We start from the raw sequence: 20,067 nt of genomic DNA on the forward strand, positions 1-20,067 counted from the left end.
GGGGTGCTCAGTTGGCTAAGCAGTTAAGCATCTGAATCTTTTTTTTTTTAATTTTTATTTATTTATGATAGTCACAGAGAGAGAGAGGCAGAGATACAGGCAGAGGGAGAAGCAGGCTCCATGCACCGGGAGCCTGACGTGGGATTCGATCCCTGGTCTCCAGGATCGCGCCCTGGGCCAAAGGCAGGCGCCAAACCGCTGCGCCACCCAGGGATCCCAAGCATCTGAATCTTGATCTCAGCTCAGGTCATGATCTCAGGGTCATGAGATTGAGCCCTGCCCCAGGCTTTTAGTCTGGTTAAGATTCTCTCCCTCCCTTTGCTCCCGCCCTTCAAAAAAAAAAAAAAAAAAAAAGACATACATGTGCAAGTGATTACTATGGTCATTCTTGAAATTATTCAATATATTCATATTATTCAGTATGTCAGTTAAACTGATCAGCAGTAGTGACCCACCCTAGTAAAGCAACTGCTGAATGAAAGCACTGCTCAGACAGTGGAAAGGAATGTCTTGGAAATATACTGTGGGGATCTTTGCTGTCTCAGCAACTAGGGACTCCTACCAGTGTTTAGTGTCCAGGAGCCAGAGAGGAGAAGGGTGCTGTGCAAGGACAGTGCTCCCCGCCCCCCCGAAACACCCATCGCTGTGCCACTGAGCAGCATGGGAACTGCAGCCAAAGAAAGGCAAGACAGAAAGAGAGTGAAGTTAGTATATGGGAGAAACTATATGGGGCACCAGACCCCATAGGGCAAGAAGAAACTGGACTGAGAGAAAAGAGGCGGGATTGTGAAATGGTCCATAATCTGTCAACTACAAGAGTGATGGAGCCTCTGGCAGGTCAAGGTCATGGTCCAAGGTGCCCTGTGTATGCTGCATTCCTGAAAGTCCGGGTTATGAGGTCCCCTTACTATGGGAAAAGCCACAAGCAAATGAAATAAGCTGCAACCAGGAGCAGAGTCAAACTGGGCCTGGCCGATTCCACCCTCCAGGAAGGGTCTCTGCACAGATAACGAATGACGAATGACATTGCAGAGGGCAGCACAGGACTCCTTCAAGCCTGTGCACCCAAACACCTTTCCATCTTTCCACCCTCACCACACCAGCACCATGGTTTGAAAAGAATCCCCAGAAACTGGGGACCTCAGAAATGAGGAATTCAACTTCCAAATGGACTCCATTGGGAGCCTGGCACCTTATAGGTAGCTGGTCCCTTCGGTCACTCTCCCCATCCCTATCCTGACCTCAAATGGCTGGGGCAGCACCAGAGGGTGGAGCTGGGGTGGGGACTAGACCTTCCTTCATTATCCCCCCTTCACAGGCCAGAAAACAAGGAAGGCACAAGGTGGGAGTGACTGGTGGCAGATCTGGGTAGGGAATCCAGAGCCTCTGCTCATAAACCCATACTCCATGTGTATCCTGCCTCCCTTGGCAGGCGTACACAGGGCATATCACTTTTTGCTGGCTCAGCCTTTACCTCTTCTCTCTCATGTTGGCCCCTTGGTTTACGCCCAGCCTGAACCAGATCAGATTTCCTGTTTTCTTCCTGATTTGAGTCTATGAATTCCCATCTCTCCACAACCACCGTCACTCTGACAACATACACACACATACACATCTTTCCAGCACATTACACTGGAAGAAGCACATTCCACTGTGCTTCTTCCAGTGCTTAAGGCAGCCATATGTGGATGCTGACACTCATAGCTAAGGATCCCAGCTGACTCCTTGGGCACATTCTACCCACAGCAAGCACATGCCTTTGTTTGGGCTGCTCCCTGCAACCGCAATGCTTTTCCCCATCGTATACCCACATGACAACAGAACCAATCACTAATATTTTCTGCTGGCCCTTAATAGGTTTTGTTGAATGAGATGAATGAATGACTGATTCTTCACTTAGATTTCAAGTATCAAAAGACTGATAGCATTCAGGGCTGGTGAGGTTGTGGGGAAATAGCACAGAGTTTTATATACTGTTGGCTGGATTGCAGTGAGTTCAACTTTAGTTGGAGGGGAACTTGGTAGTTTATAGAAATGCAAATATCTGTAAACTCTACAAAGTCTATCTTTAGGTATTTATCCCAATCACAGGACACACTATGAGGCAGTGTGTGCAAGGATGCACTGTTTGGAATAGTAAAAAAAAAAAAAAAAAAAAGTGGAAACAGTCCAAATGAATGTCAAGAGAGGACATCTACACCTGGAGCATCATAAGCCATTGAAAATATGAGGGATTTCCATATTTCTATTGAAATAGGGAAAGCATTCTAAAATATGCAGTTAAGATAAAAAAAGATATCGCAGAATATTAAGTATTAAACAAACCCATTTAAGCAAAACATATATGCACCACAGGTCCATATATTTGCAAATTAAAATAAAAGCCCTCACATGATTCAGGGGAGCTGCAACAGCGCTCATATGGGTTTAGAAGGATATAGCAGGAGATTTTTATTCTACCAGCAGATTTGATTAGATCGAAGATATCACTGATTGTAACTCACATTAACATTTTATGTACCCATAGAAGAGAAAAAAAAAAAAAAACCACTGCCAATTAAGACATAACACGTTACGCCCCCTTTTAACTTATTTTGAAAGAATATCAATCTTATAGAGAAATTGAAGAAAAAAACAAAGCACAGAAATTTCCCACATACCCTTCACCCAGCTTCCCCTAATGCTATCATGCTATAAGACCAAAACACCACCAGAGGAAGCAGGAAATAAAACACTGATACAATAGAGTTATCTACAGGCCTTACATGAATCTCATCAGTTTTCCCAATAATGTCCCAATCCAGGATCCATGTTGCATTTAATCGTCATAGGGCTGGGGACAATTCTTCACTCCTCTGTCTTCGACAAAGTCCTCCGACATTGACACTTTTGAGGAATACTGATGGGTTAAATCTACAGAATGCTCCTTAGTTTGGGTTCATCTGTTGTTTCCTCATGATCAGAGGGAGGTTATGCATTTTTGGCAAGAATAGAACAGATGCTGTGTGCCTTTCTCACTGCATCCAATCAGTAAGCAGGTGATGTCAGTCTATTTTATTTCTGGGGATGCTGCCCTTGATCACTTGATTAAGGTAGTATCTGCAGGTTTCTCTACTGTATAGTCAGTATTTTTCTCCTTGTGATTAATCAATATCTTGTGGGAAGATACTTTGAGAGTATGCAACCTCCTGTTTCTTATCAGACTTTCCCCACTAATTGCAACCATGGATGATTCGTGCCTACCAGTAATAACTATCCTGTCTTCTTTTTTAAAAAAGATTTTATGTTTTTATTCATGAGAGAGAGAGAGAGGCAGAGGGAGAAGCAGGTTCCATGTGGGGAGCTTGATGTGGGACTTGATAGGATCATGACCCGAGCCAAAGGCAGACACTCAACCACTGAACCACCAGCAGGTATTTTCTTAATGGCATTTTTCTATCATCCCTTCTGCATTTATTAATTCAAGTTCTCCTGTGAGAAACAGCTGTCCTTTCTCCTCCACTTATTTATTGAATTATTCATTTACATCAGTTTGGATTATGGATACTTATTCTATTCAATGGGTTATAATCCACTCCTATCATTACTTTGTTGTTTCAACTACGTCAGATTTGGCTATTGGGGATTCCTCCAAGTTGGGTTCTTTTAGAACCACCGGCAACTTTTGAGTAGTTTCTAATTTTCCAGTCCCTTATGTTTGTAACTCATATTTTCTCTGCTTGAATCCTGGAATCAACCACTTCTCCAGGGAGCCAAGCTTCTTTGTATTGCATATTACTGTTTAGAAACCAAGATCTGGGTACTATGTATGCTCATTGTCATTGGGGTGCCACTGTTCTAGGCTGTCTCAGCAGAGTTAGAATATGTATGTAAGTATACTAACACATACACACGTCTACAACCATCTGTGTGTGTACATAAATCTGAAATTGATATTGATACATTTGATTCCAATTTACCACAGGCTTTTTTAAAAAGAAATCTTTAAATTCTTTTTTTTTTTTTTTTAAGTAGGCTCCATACCCAACATGGAGCTTGAACTCATGACCCTGAGATTGAGTCACATGCTCAAAAAATTTCTAGTTTTCCCTCTTTCTTTGTAATTTTTTCTGCTGTGATAAGAAACCTGGCTCTCATTATCCATAATACTTATGCTTATTTGTTCATTCCTCACATACACAGAAAGTAATTTTAGAACTGATGCTCATATAATGAGTTCTTATTGGTCAAAACTTTTTGTACTTTAATTATTTTTTTGGACTTTACTCTTTTAGACTTATACCTGAATTTTTAAACTTTTTTTTTTGAGAGGGGGCGGGGGAGAGATAATCTTAAGCAGGCTCTGTGCTGGGCGTGGGATCTCACAACCCTGAGATCATGATCTGAGCCAAAATCAAGAGTAGGCTGCTTAACAGATTGAGTCACCCAGGCGCTCATAGACCCAGATTTTTAAAAGTATCTATCACTCTTATAAATTGAAAAGGAATACACATGAGATAAATTGTTTAGGATCTTCCTAAAGCTTCTCTACGTTCAGGGTCTGATGCCCCTGAATCACTCTGTCTTGAAGTTGTTGCTGCCTGCATGCTTTTCCACAGTCCCGGCTCCTCTGACATCAGGTGTGCTGGCGGTGCCCCATTCCCACCAGGGCTCCGCTACTGTCTCCAGGATTTCCCTCCGAGCCTCAAACTCAGAGACGCTTGAGGCAGCAAAGACAGTGCTGCTGAGCCTGCCTCACCAACACAGACTGCATTTTAGATGTCAAAGTGTGAAAAAGTTATGCATCTCAGAGTTGACATAATAGAGCTCTTTCATAAAATTTCCTTCTACTGAGGTTCAGCACCAACGTGGGAGCGCTGTTTCTTAGTACAACATGGCCCCAGGGATTAAACATAGACATCATAAACCTCCAACCCGCAGACCAGGACCAAGGAGAGATGGAACTAGAATCCCAGTAACACATCTCATGTGGGCAGCTGCATAGGGAACCAGTAAAAAAGTCCCACTGTGGCAGAGACTATTAATTCTGTTCTCCCCTTCTTCCCCAAGGGACGCCTGGGTGGCTCAGTGGTTGAAGCATCTGCCTTCAGCTCAGGGCATGTTCCCGGAATCCCAGGATCGAGTCCTACATCCAGCTCCCTGCAGGGATTCTGCCTCTCCCTTTGCCTGTATCTCTGCCTCTCTGTGTCTCTCATGAATAAATAAATAAAATGTTAAAAAAAAAGAATACATTTCCACATTTTCCTTTCTTTTTTAAACTTGGTATCCATCCATCCACCTATCCATCCATCCATTCACTTAATTAAAGTATGCTCCACATTCAATCTGGGTTTAAACACAGACATCAAAACTGACATCAAGAGTTGCATCAGGGGCATCGACCCTACATCCCTACATTTTAGATGCGCATGTGTATTATGGGAATAAAAGTTAATGGCCACATGACAACATTCTGCCAGTAAGATGTAAATGGAAGCATGTGACTTAAAAGGAGGAGACATGCCATTCTTCAATCCATCCTCCTTCCTGCTGGCAGGAATACAGATGTGATGGTGGGAGCTTCAAGAGCCATTCTGGGTCCTGTGTGGGGGTATAGTAAGGAGTCTAGGTACTGGAGAATCATGAAGCCATGATTCTGAATGGCCTATCTTTAGACTCTGTTTATAAAAGAGGGAAATACACTTTTATCTTAATATATTATCTTGGTTTTTCTTTTGTTCCATATTATTGAAACGATCTAAATGTGGGGCATTTTTCTTGGAGGCCCACGCAAACATGCTGAAGGAGTGGAAAGCAAGGGAAAGGAAAGGGCTAACCCAAGAGAAACCAGGAGAAAGCTAGAGCTCGGCCAGAACTTGCAGCTTCCACTCCCCTGTGGGCAGCACAATCCATGAGGCAATCCTTTCCGTTAGCTCTTCGACAAATGGGCCCAGCCCCCCGCCCCCAGTAACTGTGCTGATATGGGTAACCACGACTGACCTAATTAGTTAAAAAGCCGAGTCTGGCCTTTTTTTTTTTTTTTTTTTTTGCCACAGATTCTGTGTATTTGCCTCATTTGGCAAGTTTCCCAGAAACGAATATATACTTGTCCTGGATCTTTGTGCAAGACTCAAAGAGGTAAGCTAAGGCAACAAGCCTTGTTCAGCTCAGGGGGCTGTAATGTGGCCTGAATTAAAGACAGAGGAAGCAGCTTTCTTGCTGGGCATCTGTTCACAGGAAGCCCCTATTCCTCTGAAGTGCTGTAACGCATCAGCGTTGGCAGGAACACCACTCACCTAGTAGAGGACTCACTCCAAGCAGCTCTCAGAGTCTTCCTGCCTCAAACACAATGTCTCAGAAGAGGCCCTGTGTCAGGACCCACTCAGCACCCAGGTCCCTTCTAGAAGGGCACCCGGCTTCCTTTTGGGAAACATCCCTCCTGCTCCACTGCCAATCCAGGTGGTTCAGGCAGGGATAACCACCCCCCCCCCCAGGCGTGGCCAAGTGGCTCAGATGGAAGTCCCTCCTTCATTCACCCACCAGATACTGACTGAGCACCTATTATGTGCCAGGCACTGTTCCAGGACCGGCGATGTACTGCTGACCATTACAGACAAAATGTCCTGCCTTTGTGGAATTTTCTAGTAGAGGCGGCAATCAACAAGTCTAAGTATATGGTGTGTCAGATATGCCAAGTTCAATAGAGGAAGCAGTGTCAGAGAAGGGGCTAGACAGCAGGCTGGGGGCTGCGTTATGAAATGGGGCATGGAGGTGAGGGAGAGGGTCCAGAGGGCAGGTGTGGAAGGGCACCAAGGGCAGAGAGAAGTGCAGAGGCTGTGAGGCAGGCATTTGCCTGTTCAGGCCCATGTGAGGAAGCCAGTGTGGCTGGAAGAGGGGTGGTGGGGAAGGACCTGGGGACAGAGAGATTAGGGCAGGAGCATCAGATCCTATTCTGCCTTGAATGTTATTAGAAAAACTCTGGTTTTTCTCTGAGTGGGGAGCCCTGGAGGGTTCTGGCACTTGAAAAACTTCCTCCACCTGCTCTGTGTGGTCCAGATGTGGGGGTGGAAACAGGGAGACCAGTTGCAAAAACCCAGAAGAGACTCGACAGCTACAGTGGAGAAGTGTTCAGATTTTGGGTGCGTCCTAAAGGCGGAGCTGTGGGCCAGCAGGTATGAGGCATGAGGGGGGTACAAGAGTCAAGGGTGACTTGGGTTTTGCTTGAAGCTGTTGGAGGAAGAGAGCTGGGAAGAAGAGGCTGGGGGGGGGGAGGCTTAGCCTTGGGCAGGTAGAGTGGCAAATGTCTGGGTTGCGGACTTTGGGCACAGTGCCCAAAGTCATGAGACTGGATGGGGCCAGCCAAGGGGTGAGTGAGCCCAGAGAAAGGAGAGGAGGTTCGGAAAGCCGTGAGGCTGGAGGGCGGGGAGAGCAGTGGTGGGGGCTGGAGGGTGGGAACCAGGTGGACATAACAGAGGGCCTGCCCTCAGAGACATACAGGGAGGCCTGTGAGCTCCAGGCAGGACCAGGTCTTTGCTGGCCTCCCTGGGGAAGAAAGACTCCTCACTGAGGTGACGAGGAGGATGGTCTATGAGCCAGTAGCTGCCTTGCCATCTCAAGGCATAACCTCAAACCCAACCAACTCAAAGACCTGAACAAGTAGGAGTGGTGGGGGTTGGGGGTGGGGGAGTCTGGTGGCCCATGTGCCCTGGGTCCACCATGCTGCACAGACACCCCCCCAATCCCCTCTGTGTTGTTCTAAGTTCAGTTTCTGCAGTCAAGATGTCAGCATCTTCTCTCCCACATGGCCCAGCGCCCACCCATCCAGCTAGCCTTACACGGGGCTAGCCAGGGCCAGCGTTGGGCTGGAGGGCTCACAGGCTTGGAGGCAGGACTCCCCACCACACTCCAATGGCAACATCATGGTCCACTCCAGCTGCTCAGGGCGTTTCCAACCCTGAACATCCTAGGGCCTATGGCCCTCCTGGATGACCACTTGGGATTGCAAGGGACTTCCAGGCCACCCCCGACCACTATACGCCCCCTCTACCCTATCCTAGTATGCCGACGAACACTCTGGAGCTGGTCAGGGCTTTGGAGCAGTGGGCTTAGAGTTCTCACCGTAGGCATGAGGAAATGCAGGAGCAAGGGCTCAGGGTGTGACAGACAGGATTCTCCAGGCAACCCAACGGACAACCGGCCAGCCTCACTGTTCCCCTCCCAGGCCCTGAGCCCCAACAGGCCATCTCTACTCCTGAATACCAACATGAGAAGGATGGTTAAAAGCTACTTCTGGGGGATCCCTGGGTGGCTCAGCGGTTTCACGCCTGCCTTTGGCCCAGGGCACGGTCCTGGAGTCCCGGGATCGAGTCCCACATCGGGCTCCCGGAGTGGAGCCTGCTTCTCCCTCTGCCTGTGTCTCTGCCTCTATCATAAATAAATAAAAATAAATCTTTTAAAAAATAAATAAAAGCTACTTCTGGCACTCCTAAGCCTGGCCCCTGGACTAGGCTGTCGGGAATTGGTCTCAGTGCAGAATAAGGTCTTGGCTATAAACCACAGACTTGGCTGTGGAACCCCCTGGTCTAGGGAGATGACATCCCAGAAATATTCCCCCTGTCCCCTCCAAGGAGGCTGGGTGCCCCCATCACACCCAAGACAGGGTGTATCAGCAGGCACACTTGCCCTGCCATGTCTCTCCTGAAAGGTGAGCTGAAAAAGCCCTTAGGTCCTCAAAGGTATTTGTTATAGGGCTTAAGAGCTAGGATCGTTCTGGCTGGAGTGTACATCTCATCCGTGGTTTGGAGTTTAGCCCACTTGCGGATTAATGCAAATGAAGCTCTTCCGTCACCACGCAGAGACCAGGTTTGTGTCAATGTTTATGTGACACGCTTAAGCTGACAAAACAGCATCACAGTGCTCTCTCAGCTGACCCCTGTGGGCTCACAGGCTCAGCCCGAGGTCACACGGCCAGGGCTGGTGGTAACCAGCTTTCCAGACCCCAAGCCCATGGTCTGTCCCCTTGTCTGTGCTGCCAGCCCCCGCGGAGGCAGAGAATCTCACCTGCTGACACCCCAGAACTGGGTTCCTGGGGCCGCTGTAACAAATCACCACAACCCGGGTGGCCTCAAACAAGACCTATTTGTTGTCTCATGGTTCTGAAGTCAGAAATCCAAACTCCACTGCACCAGGCAGAAATCAATGTGTTGACAGGACCACTTCCTCTGGTTCTAGGGGAGAATCTACTTTCCTGTCTTGCCCAGCTTCTAGAACTGTGTTCCTTGATCCATGGTCCTCTTCAAGGCCAGCATCGTGCAAGGGAAGCTTCTTCCTGCAGGCATCTGCCTCCTCCTTCTGTGCTCTGCTAGACTCCCCCTCTGCTGCCCCTTTGTAAGGATACACGTGGTTGCATTTAGGGCCCATCTAGCTAATCCAGGACAATGATCCCATCTCAGGTGCCTTAACCTAATCACACCTGCAAAGTCTCTTGCCTGAAGTAACATTCACAGGTTCTAGAGGTTAGGATCTGAGTATGTTTGGGGTTTGTTACTCAGCCTAGTGCACCCCCTCCCCATTGGTCTGCAGCCCTTTGTCAGAATTGTTCACTGTGCCCTGGTGACTTTCCTCCTCCCTCCACTCAGAGAAAGCCCACTTCAATATCCACCTTGAAGGACTGCTCCACGCTCCAGTTTTCCAAGAAGACACCCCCCTCCATAGCACTGGGCTGTAGCTCTTCCTCAGAGTTCCCACGGGGTTGATTTCATCAGAATCCCAGCAACAAGCGCGTTCCCCTCTGTGTTTGTTCATTTTTAGTTTTTAAAAATAGGACTTGAGTTTCATGTAACACACATTCACTGGGAAAAGTCAGAGACACAGAAGAGGAAAAAGAAGTAAAAAGCACATATAATCCCTAAGTTGCCAAAGGAAAGCACCGTTAACATTTTTACTTATGTTCTTTCATCTTTTTTAACTGCTCATCAATATGCTGAAAAAGGATTTTTCTGAAGACAAAAAGAAAAACAAAAAACAAAAACAAAAACACACGGTTTTGAAACATATTTTTGGGCTCCGGAGCAGATATCCTGGTTCAAATTCCAGCTAGCCACTTACCATCTGTGTGACCTTGGGAAAGTTACTTAACCTCTCTGTGCCTCACTGACCTTATTTACAAAAAGGAGGAAACAATAGCATATCCCCTGTAGGATTGCTAGGATGATGAGTTAATATACTGAAAGCACTCAGGATGGTGCCTGGCACATGGCAAATGCCATACAAATGTGAGCTGTCATCACTGTTGTTATTATTAGATATATAAGGGAATGTTGGTTCATGTGGCTAAATCACCTCTGGTAGCATAATCTGCAGCTGCTGGGGTTTCCTGGTATGATGGTACTTGCATTAATTTAACCTCTTCTGCTGTTAGGCATTTAGATTGTTCCAGGGTTTTTTCTTCATCTTCTATAAACAACTATGAGATAAACATCCTTGAACACCTCTGCACACATCTTTATTTGTTCCTAAAAATTTAACTGCTGAGTCAGAGATCACACATATTTTTAAACTTCTGATACATCATTGCCAACCTGCCCTTCAAAAAAGTTGCACCAGTTTACCCTACGCACACGCGGTTGGACAGTGTACACATCCCCACACACCCCACCTTCACCTGGGGTCCTGGGCCTACCTGCTTGTCTCCCCCTCCTGCAGCTCAGGCCTCCTCACCCCTCTGCATGTCCCCCATACCCACATCACTGCCCTCCCCCCCCCAGCCAGCAGTGAGGTTTGCTGAAATGGAGGAACTGGAGATGAGGTTTGGGGATCCTATTTTCAGCCTCCTGGATAAATCTGTGCTTTTCATTTACCCCCACATGTAAAAATGTGGGTCAACACACCTGCCAAGAATCCAACGCTATTTAAAGGTAGTCTATGAAATTGTGTGGGACTACATATTCCATGCATTAAAATGACACCATAATTCCAGACAGAACGGGCAAAAATTTTGCTTTTTAATCACACATTGAGTGATTAAACTTTGGATATTTTAAAACATTTCCAGCATCCAATATCAAGGCTCCCAAGGGACCATACCAGAGCCCCAAATCTGCCATTCGAGAGCTCTCTCTCCGGATTCCAAACCACCTTGGAGACAGATCCTTTAATTACAAATGCACACAAGCCATCACCTTCCAATTTGGAGGTAGACTAATGTCCCACTTTCCCACATTACACTGAGAAATAAAAGCTACAAAAGGCACCAAGAGTCTGCCCTCTGAGGACCACAGCAAGCCTGTGTGTGGACACAGCAGTGTACTGGGCTCCTTCTCACAGTGCTAATGATGGAGGGCCCTTATTCCCATTTTGCTGATCAGGAGACCGAGCCTCAGAGAAATTAAGAATTTTTCTGAGGAGCTAAGAACAAGAGAGAAGACTCTTACGTTACAACTTTTGGTCACCAAATCTCTGCCCTCTCTACAGTTCAAGACACTGAGGGTGCCTGGAAAATGCTGGCCACCATATGCATCAGTCACCCATGAGACTTCCTAGAATGGCCCTGACCACCCAATTCTCTCTGCAACAAAAAGACATGCTCAGGGTGGGCATGACAATTTATGGACATCCTCTGAATCCCTCAGGTGAGGGGCAGATGTCAGAACTATGACATCTGACCAGCAGGGCCCAACTCCAGACACCGTGCCCCAACGTGTCCGAGAGGATGGGAAGCTGAGGTCTCAGCAGAGTCCCCCAGAGGCACATCTCAGGGAGATCTGGATTGTGTGGAGAAGCCAGAAAAGGAAGTAAACCTCCTGGAAGAAGAGACCCCAGGACACTGAGGAGCGGGTCATGGACATCAGCCCCACAGCTGCCATTTGCTGAGCACGTGCCGGACACTGTACTCAGCGTTCACGCTCTCACGGCTAACTGCTGAAGAAAACACAACCAGGTGGGTACCATGACGATCCCATTTTACAGATGGGAAAAAGAAATGCAAAGTAGCTCCAAGGCTGGCCAGAAGCCAGGCAGTCTGAACAGAGGAGATGACTCAGGGCTCAGGGCTGAAGCTGGGCTCCACCTCTCTCCAGCTGTAGGAAGAAGTGACCTCACGGGGAAAGTGGGCGTGGTAACAGAGGGGAGAATGGGAGAACTAGAACAGCTGGAGAAACGGATTCAGCAAACAGGTTTAATGAAACAACTCCCTACTGCTGCGATGGGGCGGGGGGAGTCACAGGCCTCTAAGAAGGTATCCTGGAGACACATGCGATGGATGGGAGATGTGAGCCTGGACGGAGTGGACGATAATAGAGCGGTTGCTGTGTGCCGCCACAATCTTCGGGCAGGAGAAATGGGTCAACGTCTCACAGGTGCAGGTGAGCAGGAACAAGGGGCAGGGGAGAGGGACAGATCCAAACCTCCTAGTGGCCAACCAGCCAGAGGAGGGGGGAGGTTCTCCATTATAGGACCAGCCAAGACCAAGGAACCAGAGGGAAGGTGAAGCCCCAGAGGTGCCCACCGGGGCCAGGCCTCTCACCCGTGCGACCTCCGTAAGCCTCAGGCCAACTCTCGGAGGGAGGGGTGGACAGTTCCACCTCTAGGACGAGAAAACTGAAGTCTGAGAGCTTAAGCAAGCTTTCTGAAGTCACACAACTGGCCAACAGTGGGGTGGGGATTTGAACCCCGGATTTGAACCCCGGTCCGTAGGACAGGAAGGAGTTGGAAGTCTGGATGCAAAGACCACGAGGCAGAGACTGAAGGGACACACTGGCTCCCGGGGCCTGGTGAGAAATGCAAGGGGGTGAGAGACCATGCCCAAGGGGCTCCCGTTCCAGGTTCCAGCCTACTGGGGGTCAGAGAGTCTGTCAGCATTGGGCAAGTCTGTCTGATGAGGGAGGAGAGGCCTTGACCCCTGTACTCAGGAGACAAAAGCACACTGCACGAGGTAGGAGGGTAAAGCTGGGCCCCCGCTGGAGCGTCCAGACACGCCTCCCAAGAGCATTCTTCCTCCAGGCCCTTCTGGGACCAAAGAGGAGAAGGGGAGGATCCAGAAGTTCTGCCTTCCATGTAGGGCTCTAAACACCGGAGCGGTTATAAAAACTTTTCCCTCAAGGGCACTGACAAGTGCAGTGTCCTGCCGGCTGGCCTGCCTCAAGCGAGTTCTACAAGGAAAAGCTGGCAAGGGACTGGAGGGCAGGTCAGCCCTGCTGCTCTCTGGGCTCAGGTGCGGCACTGCTGAGCACCTGGCCAGATTTTCCCCGCGCTTCACAGCAGCCCCCCATCCCTTGTCTGTGAGTCTTTCATGAGCTGCAGGTGAGTTAGCTCTCTCACAGACCAAAACCTCAGCAGACCTCATTCCTCCAGCCCCTGCATCACTCCCAGGGCCCTTGTGTAAGCGGGTCCCCCTCCCCCCCAGCCTGGAATGCCTCCTCTCTCTCCAGTAACAGAAATCCTCTCTTAGGAAATCCCGGCGTTCCTTAGGATCCACTTCTAACATTGCTACGTGCTCAAATCTCTCTGCTCCCCTCCAGTGCCCTCAGACTTCAATCTGTTTCCTGAGTCTACCCCCGCCATGCTGTCCCCTTCCCTGTAGCAGGGTTCTTGTGCTCTGTTCTCACACACCAGACAGTTAAGGTCCTGGGGGTCAGAAACCAAAGCCTTCCAGGTGCCAGAGGACATGCACAGGACTCCACATATCCACACAGTGCACACTGAGCACCTCCACCTGCCATGGGGTTGTGGGTGGGGAATGATGGTGCTCCAGGGGGTTTCCCTTTCTAGCCCTTCCTCATGAACCCCTCTGGGACCTCAGGGCTGGGGGAGCTTTCCCACCTTTCAGATGCCAGGTCCCCCATCCCTGCTGTTTCCTGCCTCCACTTCTGGGCATACTCAAGCATCCTCTGTAGATCTCCAGCCACAGCAACCTGGATGCGGTCTCCAGCAGGGGTGTCCCGCTGCTTCTCCAGAGGGATCCCAAGGCTGAGGGTCCCATCTGGTTTCCCACTTCCCACATCACTTGGCCTCTACTCCCAGGAATAAACTTCTGCAAGGGAGAGGCGCTCAGTTGTCACAGGGAGCAGGAAATAAGAGGCCTATGGCCGGGCTCCTGTGCCGGCACGGCCACACTGGGTGGAGGGCTCGGGCTACTGGGGGACTCTGAGCGGACTGGAGCAGAGCCAGGCGGGCGCAGCCCCTCGTCTCCCGGCGCCGGGCTCCGCGCAGGAACAGCGCACGAGCTCGCGCCACGGGCATCCGCACCCTTTCCTCTGATTCGACCCCGAGCAGCCCCGAACCCCGAGCAGCGCGCCGGGCTCCGGCTCCGACTCGGAACGCAGCGGGAGGCGAGGGCCGCGCCCGGGCCGGGCGGGCGGTACCTGTCAGCAGTTCGATCCTGTGTCCCAGCACCTTCATCCCTGCGCCGCGGCGGGGAGCGCGCTCGGCCCGGCCGGAGAGGAGTGCGGGAGGCGAGGAGCGAGGCAGCCGCGGAGCCGGGAGCGAGGCGGGCGGGGCTGCCGGCAGCCAGGAGCGCTCTCGCCGCCCCCCTCGCCGCGCTCCCCCCTCCGAAACGAGTTAAAAAAATCCAACAATTGCACGACCACGCACCCCGAAAAGGCGCGCGCCGCCACCTGGTCGGGGCGAACTCCGGGGGGCGGAGGGAGCTCGCGGGGTGGATGCGGGGCTCACTCCCGGCGGCCGCGGAGGGCGAGCGGGGGGCGCCGCGCGGACAAAGAGGCCCCGCCACCCGCGCCCCCAGCGCGACACTCGGGTCCCCGAGTCCGTCTGGAGAGGAGGGAGGCGGTGCCACCCGCGTCAGCGAAATGTGGCCCGCGCGAGGGGGCGCGCGGCTCGCGAGTCTCAGGTCTGCAGGGGGAGGGGGTGGCCGCAGCCCCCGCGGGGGGAAAGGGGGCGGGGGGCGGGGAGACGGGCCGAGGCGCCGCCGACTCACCGAGGGTGCTGCGAGGAAGACCGACGCGCAGGCGGGGAGCCGGGCCAGGGCGCGGCGGGCGCGGGTGCGGGTGCGGGTGCGGGCGCGGGTGCAGGTGCGGGAGCGGGTGCGGGCGCGGGTGCGGGCCGCCGGGAGCCCCTCCGCACACCGCCGCGGCCGCGGGGGGAGGCGGAGCCGGGCTGGGGGCGGCGCGCCGCGGGGGCGTGCCCACGTGGGTGTGGCGGGCGTGGGCGCTCGGCAGGCCGCGGGGACCCCGCGCGGTGGCCGCGCCCCAGGCCGCCCCGGCCCCGGCTTCCTCCTCCTGGGGCGGCGGGAGCGCCCGAGCCCCGCGGAGTCCCCGGGCGGAGCCGCACGCCCCCTCGTTCCGCGGGCGTCCGGGGGAGGCGCCCCGCCGCTGGCCCCCGCCCGCCCCCCTGCCCCCCTGCCCCCCTGCCCGGCCGCGCGGCGTAGGACCCCCGGGGAGGGGAGGCCTCCGTCCCGGTCTTTGTTTAGGTTCCCGACGGGAGCTCCCTCCGCCGCTGCGGCTCGCGCCCCACCTGCCTGCAGCCTGGGAGCCCGGCGGGAAAAGCCCCAGGGCGGTCGGACCGATCCAGCAGCTCAGGGGCCCTGGAGCCTCGTCCAGGTTTCAGAGCCCCGGGGTTTCCTTGGAGGGACTCATAGGGGCGGGGGAGGGAGTGATGGTTTCCAGGCAAAGACTGGCCTAGCCCGGTCTTCCTCGGGCTCACTCTGGTCTGGCCCAGTTGCTCTCGCGCCTGTCACCCCAAATGAGGCAGCGCTGAAGTCCCTAGATAGAGTCCTACTGTAGGGAGCAGGAAAATTTGATGACCTGAAAGAATTTACTTGGTCAAGACGCTCAAAAACAGTGCTCGTGGAGACAGGAGTTTGTGGAGGCCCACCCAGTGATCTTTTTTTTTAATTTTTTTTTAAAAATTTTTTAAATTTATTTACGATAGTCAGAGAGAGAGAGAGAGAGAGAGAGAGAGAGGCAGAGACACAGGCAGAGGGAGAAGCAGGCTCCATGCACCGGGAGCCCTATGTGGGATTCGATCCTGGGTCTCCGGGATCGGGCCCTGGGTCAAAGGCAGGCGCCAAACCGTTACGCCACCCAGGGATCCCCCACCCAGTGATCTTGGCCACCGATCTGCCTCCCTCGGATTATACAGCCTATTCTGTGCAGAGTGAATGAGTTGGACCTGTCATCCGGAGGTCCAGCATGACATTGGGTGGGAGGTCAAGAAGATTTGCAGTACCTCCTCCCCTCTGTCCGGGCTGGCTTGGGTAAGGTCCTGGCTTTCCTTCAGCTCTGGGCTGTGGTTGAAGCTGCCATGACATTGAATTAACTGACTCATCTGTCTTGAAGAAGCTGGTAAGATTTGGTGGCCTGAGATGGGGTACATGCTCCTGCTTGGAATACAGTATATTAACCACATAAAAGCCAGCAAGCTTGAGTTCTCCTTACAGCCCCCCAGGTCTCACCTTGGGGAAATCCCTGCCTCTCACTCTACACCTTTGTAAGAGGGCTGTGGAAGGTCGGTGGTGACAAAGTAAACCTGTGTGTCCAAGACATCCAGGAGACTATGGTTCTATATATGCCAGTCCTTAAGAGCACAGGCAGGTTCTATAATTTCCTGGCTGTGTAATGTCCAACAAGTTACTTACCGTCTCTGAGCCTTCACGCCATATTCTGAAATTGGAATGATGAACCTTCAGAGGGTTCTTATAAGAATTAAATGAGAGGACATAAAGAAAATTTTAGTGTAGTATTTGTTGTGTGGTTTGTGTTCACTGAATAGTTGCTGTTATTGATTAAATTGTTATGACTGTATTAGAGATTCAGGCTTCCCTGAGTTATACCTTTTTCTTTCTTTTTTTTTTTTTTTTTAAGATTTTATTTATTTATTCATGAGAGACACACAGAGGCAGAGACACAGGCAGAGGGAGAAGCAGGCTTCCTATGGGGAGCCCAATGCAGGACTCAATTCTAGGACCATGGGATCATGACCTGAGCTAAAGGCAGACACTCAACCACTCAGCTACCCAGGTGCCTGAGTTCCACCTTTTTCAATAAATTCAGACCTAGCCATCACAGAAAACTAATTGTTAATATTCTGGTAGCATAATTCATGAGGCCTAGGCTGTTCTGAATTTCTTGGGGGGAGGGGAATACAGGCCCCAGGAGTGTGTTAGGGCTGCCTAACAAAAGCTTTGACACTATGACATGTCCGTCTGTGCAGAATGGCATCTATGAAGGCCTTGAAACGATGTGCACAATCCACAAGGCTCAGATAATTCACGAATCCCAAGCGAGCATTCAGGTGGGTCAGGTTGCAGGTTTGAACACTTAAAAGCAGACAATATAGATGAAGAAATGTAAGAACCCTCACCCCCAACCCCTGGGGAGTGGGGCTTTTGCACCAAGCACAGGTGCTTAGAGAGGGGGTCCTGGCCCCTTCTGGAGGAGACAGTCCAGGAAAAGAGGAAGCCCTGCTGAGGCAGCAGAAGGGCCAGCTCTCAATCTCTTTTGCTCCCAGGCTCTCTTCCTCTTTAACACCTTGTGCAGGAGGCATGATGCTTGAGGACGGGCCAGATGGTGGGGCTTTGAACAGAGGAAAGCAGAGCAGGGTGGAGGGCCAAGCTGGTGGCTGGGACTGGGGACCTCTACATTGTGTCCCCTGGCCTCACTTCTAATTACCTGAAAAGTGCTGCGTAAGTCACTGCCTGTGCTGGACTTCCCCTTTGCCATCTGTAAAATGGGCAGGAGACCTGCCTGCACCTCTATTGGAGACAAGACACAGCATTTCTGAAGATCCCTTTGAGCCTTCATTTCCCCATCTGGAAATTCTGGATATGTAACTGTCTGGGCAGTTGCAGGAAATAGAGCCTGATGCTGGCTAGTTGAAGCAGAAAAATGCTTTGTTAAAAGGGGGGCAGGCCGCTCTTGCGATCTCAGGATCCAGGCCCAACACTGCAGTGTTAGTCTGCTGTCAAAACCGCCACTGCCATCCCCAGGCACAGATGCTGTGGTCAGTGCCACCCGTGGGCAAGGACACTGGACACTGCCGTCCAGCGGGACCATGGCTGCCTCTGAAGCCTGAGGTGGTACTGCTGCTGCTGCTGTGTCCTCGCTAGGAGGGACTCGGTGTGGCCCTGGCTTCCTCATGCTACTCAATCACAGTCAAGCCTGGGCGTGTCTGATCGGAGGCGCCCAGAGCAGGTCATCTGCCAAAGCTGCAAAGGAGGCTGGGAAAAGATGCTCTCAGACCCTCTAGGACGAGGGGGATCTGCCCTACAGGAGGGACAACTCAGATGCCTGTGGCCAAAAATGTGACAGCACCTACTTCCAACGATGGTGGACTTGTGAAGCCACTGTGAGTTTGACAGATGGCACACACCACCTCTGGTCGCTGAGATTCATATCACACTGCGAATCTACAGTGTCAACTGGTGGTGCTCCTCCATGGTTGAGTCTGATTTTTCAGCAGGTGAAAGACAAAAGGACCTTGAAAACACTATGGCTTGCTGCCCTTCCAGATGCAGAGGCAGCTCTGGTCCTGTTGCCAGGAGGACAGGTGACTGGGTTTTTCCATTGTGGTGATGATTTGGGCTGAGTCACCATTCCTCTCCAGTCCCCTTGTGACCATGACTGGAGCAAGTAAGAAGAGCTAGCAGGTGGGATCGGAGGTGCAGATGAGCCCAGGGCCACAGAGGCTTGTTCTCTTAGCAGGGGAGGGTGACGCGGGAACTGCCCCCCACTCCCCACTGATACTCCCCACTCACTGATCGTGAGTCCAAGGGCCTCAGGAGGAGAAGAGTGGATCCCTTCTCTTTTATAGGATTGGTTGAGTGCCTCTTTGGTGCCAAGGCCTGTGCTGTGGGGTGCATTAGAAAACCAGAGCTGACCAGGACATTGACCTTGCTAAAGTCTATGCACCTGATGGAGTGCCATCTTAGCATCCCATAACCAGGTTAGCGTCCCATAATTTAGGTATGAGGTTGACTCTGCTAAAATGCGTGATTGAGGTTACCATGCAGCATGGTGGGGTCCTGCAGGGCTCAGCAAGGGCTTCCTGGAGGAAGAGGCTTCAGAGACTGCAGAGATGGGGAAAGTGGGGATGGGGGAGATGCCATCCATCCACCATCCCTTGGGTCACCCAGGCCTTTTGCAAAGCTCTGGGAGGCTCGGAGCTAGCTAGACACAAGGCAGCCCTGCCCCTGCCAGGAGCTCCTGAATGGAGGTGCAGGATGCTGGATGTGTGAGAGCAGAAGGTAAAGAAACTGGAACAAAGAAGTGGGTGAGAACGAGCATCTAGCCTCTGGAATTTCACCAGGCACCAGATTACCTGCTCCCGGCTCCTGGGCCACCCTGGGCCACTCACTGGTGGAGGTGTTGTCTTCTTTCTCCCATGCATGCAAAGACCCTTCTCCTGCAGGTAGTCACCCTTGTGCTCCGGGTGACTCCAGACACCTTACCATCTTACCCCCACCACCCACCCCAGAGGGAGCAGAACCCTCCCCCAGCCCCGGAAGTTTTAATAGACACATGAAGCCCCCCCAAGTTTCTGCTGAGTCAAGACAAGGGGTGGATCTGGCAATATTTTTAAAAATTCTAATAGTGACATATATTCAATGCAGAAAATTTATAAGATGGAGAGGGAATTCCACTGCCATGATTCCACTGTCTAATGATAACCAGTGTTAACATGTTAACATTTCAGGAGTTATATCCTTCAGCAGTTTGTGTGTGTGTGTGTGTGTGTGTGTGTGTGTGTTCGTTTCCCCCCAAAGAATCATACTGCACGTATTATTTCTGTGCTCTTTTATTCTCCGTGGGGTATATCATGAACATTTACCTTGATAAAAGTTACTCTACAGTAACATCACAATAGCTGCATTGTCCTTATTGTGTGGGAGCTTCTTTCTTTTCTTGGCCACTGTCAATCGCCAGGCATTCAGGATATTTTTTCATTATTGGAAACAAAGTTGCAAGCAATCCACTCGAGACCGGCTTTGCCCACATCTCTTGGATGACCTCCTAAGGCCACTCTGCAGCATTCTTTTGCCTGGCTGCTTAGTCTCTTGACTTCTGCTAATGCCAGCCCATCTGTCTTCAGAAGGAGGCCCATGGATGCTTAGAATCCCTGATTGTTTTCACACCT

At 51.2% G+C, this 20,067-nt stretch overlaps 1 protein-coding gene across 12 annotated transcripts in view; it reads right to left on the reverse strand.

Moving 5' to 3' along the window:
• Positions 1-15,606, reverse strand: part of NDRG4 (NDRG family member 4) — a 40,416-nt gene extending 24,810 nt beyond the window's left edge. For 2 of the 12 annotated variants that reach the window (XM_072750119.1, XM_072750115.1), the window contains exon 1: positions 15,448-15,606. Coding sequence is in view for 4 of the 12 variants with exons in the window: in XM_026011847.2 (XP_025867632.1) it covers positions 14,340-14,376 (37 nt within the window). In the remaining 8 variants the exon portion in view is untranslated. Of the gene's footprint in view, positions 1-14,339; positions 15,082-15,447 lie in introns of those variants that run through there. The other 10 variants (XM_072750120.1, XM_072750116.1, XM_072750112.1 and 7 more) reach the window with 8 other exon arrangements.
• Between the last annotated feature and the right edge of the window lie 4,461 nt (positions 15,607-20,067).

This window comes from Vulpes vulpes, chromosome 2, assembly GCF_048418805.1.
Source record: "Vulpes vulpes isolate BD-2025 chromosome 2, VulVul3, whole genome shotgun sequence".
In the NCBI taxonomy this organism is placed as follows: domain Eukaryota; kingdom Metazoa; phylum Chordata; class Mammalia; order Carnivora; family Canidae; genus Vulpes; species Vulpes vulpes.